Source organism: Alligator sinensis, unplaced genomic scaffold, assembly GCF_000455745.1.
Source record: "Alligator sinensis unplaced genomic scaffold, ASM45574v1 scaffold837_1, whole genome shotgun sequence".
Lineage (NCBI taxonomy): Eukaryota > Metazoa > Chordata > Crocodylia > Alligatoridae > Alligator > Alligator sinensis.
The window spans coordinates 28,596-33,177 of record NW_005843819.1 but is presented as its reverse complement, the minus strand read 5'-3'; the positions used below and the strand labels follow the sequence as shown (position 1 = coordinate 33,177).

The following is a 4,582-nucleotide window of genomic DNA, read 5'->3' as shown; positions in this document are numbered from 1 at the left end:
CCTGCTGGCCTCTCACGGACATGCGCCAGGATACTTCTCTCAAAAAGCTTACCCAGGACCGAGGTAAGACTAACGGGCCTATAGTTTCCTGGGTCCTCCCCACACAAAGAGGTTTGAGCCACTTCCATGAACAGTGCCTCTTCTGCAGTGAAGGAAATTCTTGCCATGGCAAAGTCAATAAAGAGCCAGGGCATAGCATAGTCCCTGTTGTGTTACTGAGTAACAGAGGCCAGAGAGGGATGTGGCTCCTCTGAGAGGATCCTGGGACGCACATGAATATGGGCTCTGGGGCTGTGGAGCCACCTGGTTTGAAAGGGCTGCTCCTGGGTTTCTGGCCACTACAGAAGTGCTGGAGCCCAGAGGCTCTGAAGGCAGCTGCTGCCCAGAAGACAAGAAGCTGCAGCACTCCAGGCTCTAACCATTAGGTCCTAATGGGCCCAGCTGACCTAAGCCTCTGCTAATGACAACCATGGTAGCCTATTGGGAGCCAGGCAGGTCAAGGTGTCTGGAAAAAGAGTGGCCAGGGTCTTATAAGCCTAGACCTGTGCTGCCTGAGACTGGTTCTTGCCAGGCCCGGAGGGAGCTCTGCAGGGAGTTTGAGTCTGAAGAGAAGAGCTTTATGTTGCATGATTAATGTTGTTCTTTAAAAGCCATGAGGCATGGGGGCGGGGGCTGAAAGGACAGAAAGAGGACACAGAGAGCACCTAGGGAAGGGGCTGAAGCTTTGCTGATTTGGCTTCTGAGGATTACAGACTGCGAGGCAGAGCAGCCTGGACTGTGCGGGGGCCATAGCCAGGAGGGCTGCGTGAAATGGCACCGTTCCGCTTCGCCTTGAATTTCGACGATTCAACACAACAATGTTTCGTCTCGAATTTAATTTTGAGTTGAAACAGCCGTTCCGTTCCACTGCATTGAAAGAGAAAGGCTGTTTCGAGGCTGTTTCGAGTTTCTCCGGGGATGGGGAGTCAGACCAGCTGGGCTGACTTCCCTTCCCCAGCGCTAGATTGGGCCAGGGGCCCGGCGTGATCTAGCAAACAAATCTCGTTTTGTTTCAAGGCTATTTTGAGGGCTTTTGTTTTGTTTTGATTTTGCTGTTTGTACCTCGACATTGGTTGAAACAGCGTCGAAACGTAACAGCCATAAAAATTTCACACAGCCCTAACAGCCAAGCTCTGCTAAGGGGCCAAGAAACCCAGCAGAGGGTGGGGAAGGGCCCACAGCCTGTTTAGGGGAAATGGCCAAGGAAGACTGAGGGAGAGAAAGTGGTACAAAAATCTCCTCAGAAGAGGAGGGGTTCCAAGCTAGCAACCTACTTAAGCAAGAACAGCCACCTGCATTTATAACTTATAACATCAGGCATGGCAGGAAAGCTGGGACACTGCACCAGGGGCCCAGAAAGGTAAGCAGGCCAGAGAAGCATGCCAGAGTGCATCAGACCACCTGAAGCACCCTAGGATTGCTATACATGGACTAGATTTTGCCCTCAAAGTGGTGCTGGTAAGCACTCAGTGCCATGAGCTAACCTGTCAGAGTCAAGAGTAATACTTGCATGAGTGCTGTGCATGCTTCCTGGGGTGAACAATAATTGAGCATTGTAGCCCAAAGAGTTTGGACACACTGGGAGTGAGCGATACCATCCTTAGGAGGACAGGATGATTTGAAAGAGGAAGCTTGATATTACATACTAATTTTCCTAGTATTTCCTCCTTCAGCTTTCTGTTTTGGATTTGCAGAGAACTCCCCAGGATCTGTGATGGATCTGGATGCAGAGACTGAACCCCTACTAGACAGAGGTGCAGGGGAGGCCAGCTCTTCCCAGTCCACCACTGCAGGAATCACTGTGTATCAAGAAATACAGACACCCCTTGAGGTGCCAGCCCTGACAGCCCACGAGACTCACCACATCTTCATCAGTTACAGCAGCACAGACTCGGCCTGGGCCCGGGGACTGATTCAGAAACTGGAGGCCACCCTTCCTGAGCTGAATGTGTGTTTCCATGAGCGGGATTTCATGCCAGGCAAAACCATAATTGAGAACATGGTTGAGTCCATCCAGGGAAGCCAGAAGATCCTCTTAGTCCTTAGCCCAGACTTTGTCCAGAGCAGGTGGTGCTTGCTGGAGGCCAACCTGTCCGTCTTCCGAGACTGCATTGAAAGGAAGCCTGTGATCCCTGTCATGCTGCAGACCTGCTCTGTCCCACTGCACCTCACCCACCTGACCTACCTCGATGCCAGTGATGTGCACTTCTTTGACAAAGTCAGCAAGGTGATCTGCACTCCCAATCACCAGATGCAGAATGCCACCATGGTGCCTTACAACCCCCCATCCCTCTACAACGGGAAAACCCTGTTGACCTTACGTGCTGTGAATGAGTGCTTTCTATTGAAATGGTCAGGGGGTATATTCAGTGATGTAGTCCCTGACCAGCTGAGCATGGTGAGTGATGATCCTGAGCCGTACAGGACAGCCATCCAGATGATTAATGAGGTTTCCTCTAGGACAGTCCCTTGTTCTCCTGCCATCTGTTTTTTTGTGATATGGACTTGTCTGTTTGTGACCTTAATATCTAACTTTTTCATGCTCTTGGATGCTGTAAAAGAGAAAGGATTTTCCTGGTTCTTTGTGTGTTTCGCGTCTATGTTGCGCACCCTGCTCCTAGTCACAATTGTTGCACTTGTCAGCTGCATTTACCACTACAACGTTAAATTACCTAATATGAAACTCCTGGAGATGTCCCAAGCTGCCGGCTTGGCCAACTGCCTGCTGCAGAAGAGCTCCCTGCTGATGGGGTGTGCGTCCCACGCGGAACTCCACTTTGTCTACATGTCCCTTGAGTGGTGCAGGAAAGAGTTCGCTGAGACCTTCGGGGAGAGCAGCCCCTCTGCTGAAGAGATGTTCCAAAGACCCCCGCATTATTTCTCCTCTGATTATGCCTGCTGTGTAACCAAGAAGTATTTCCACTTCTCCTGGGCAGGGGGCATGCCAGGGCACTGGGATAAAGGGCCTTGTTTTGCCAGTTTGTTTCTCAGCGTGTGAGGAAAGGCTCCTGGTGCTGGAATGCTTCTGACCACTCAGGAAAGAGAGAGAGAGCTAGGATTTGATTCAATATGGGGATCTAGACACTGGATGGAATATTTGTTCTGGAGCTGATTATTCCAACTACCTACCCCTTGTTTGTTAAGGCTGAAATGCTGTGCGTGTGGGAGAGGAAGGAGTTCTCCTCTAGTTCCATTTTCCCACCAAAAGAACAATATGCCTGGGGCCAAGCCAGGGAACCCCAAACAACCTTCCCGCTATACATTCAGGTGTCAGAGTGTGGGCTGTTGTGTCTAACTGAAACACCACTATGGCAAGTGCAGATTCTGGATGTAGATTAAGTGTAAGTTATTGATATGTTCCTATGGTTGTATGGGCTGACTGCTAAAATATAATCCATATATGGTAACCTGGGAAAGTAGAGGAAAACCTGCAAGTCAAGGCCACCAATATTGGGCTGGAGCTTAGACCATATACAGGTAATTTTTGAAAAATGCTAATCAATTGCTGTAACGTGAAGTTTAACCTTTTACTAAGAATGTTATATAACCAGCTAGAATTCTGTTAAGGTGCTAGTGTGTTCTTGTCAACTGGATATGCTAAAAAGGACATGTGCAAGCCCCTATTGCTGGCCTTGACCATTTTGAAGGGGCCTCAGTTATACTACGGAGATGTGACTGAAGTGGACAACCTCAGGTGTTTTTTTTCTGAATGACTGCAGCGTGTTTTTTTTTTCTTCTGAATGACAGCTAGTCTGGTCTGCAAAGGTCAACTTAAACAGAGCAAAAGTCCTGAAGGGAAACATTATGTAAATGCCTTTATAATAATCCAAATATAGTTTATCATAGCTTTAGCTTGAAATTATTGACAGTAATAACTGAAGTAATCAATTATACAAGATGTAGTTTTAGAAACATTATGTAAATGCCTTTATAATAATCCAAATATAGTTTATCATAGCTTTAGCTTGAAATTATTGACAGTAATAACTGAAGTAATCAACTATACAAGATGTAGTTTTACTATAATGAATATATTTGTTTTAGGTTTCTGGAAAGAGGTGCAAATTAAAGTAGCCGTATTGGTGAAAATCACGAACCAAAGTGAAGTCAAACCAAAACAGAGACAAGCAGCATTCCAGGATGGGGAAGGACAGCAGGCAGAAATTGTGCAAGCCCCTATTGCTGGCCTTGACCATTTTCAAGGCCTCAGTTACACTATGGAGATGTGACTGAAGTGGACAACCTCAGGTGTTTTTTTTCTGAATGACTGCAGAGTGTTTTTTTCTGAATGACAGCTAGTCTGGTCCACAAAGGTCAACTTAAACAGAGCAAAAGTGCTGAAGGGAAACATTATGTAAATGCCTTTATAATAATCCAAATATAGTTTATCATAGCTTTAGCTTGAAATTATTGACAGTAATAACTGAAGTAATCAACTATACAAGATGTAGTTTTGCTATAATGAATATATTTGTTTTAGGTTTCTGGAAAGAGGTGCAAATTAAAGTAGCCGTATTGGTGAAAATCACGAACCAAGGTGAAA

At 46.7% G+C, this 4,582-nt stretch overlaps 1 protein-coding gene across 1 annotated transcript; it reads left to right on the top strand.

Moving 5' to 3' along the window:
* Positions 1-1,733: 1,733 nt before the first annotated feature.
* Positions 1,734-4,178, top strand: LOC112548964 (the record flags this gene model as incomplete). Its single annotated transcript, XM_025195773.1, has 2 exons — positions 1,734-3,516; positions 4,084-4,178. A coding segment is annotated over one exon (1,304 nt), but the record flags the coding sequence as incomplete, so codon positions are not given.
* Positions 4,179-4,582: the final 404 nt, after the last annotated feature.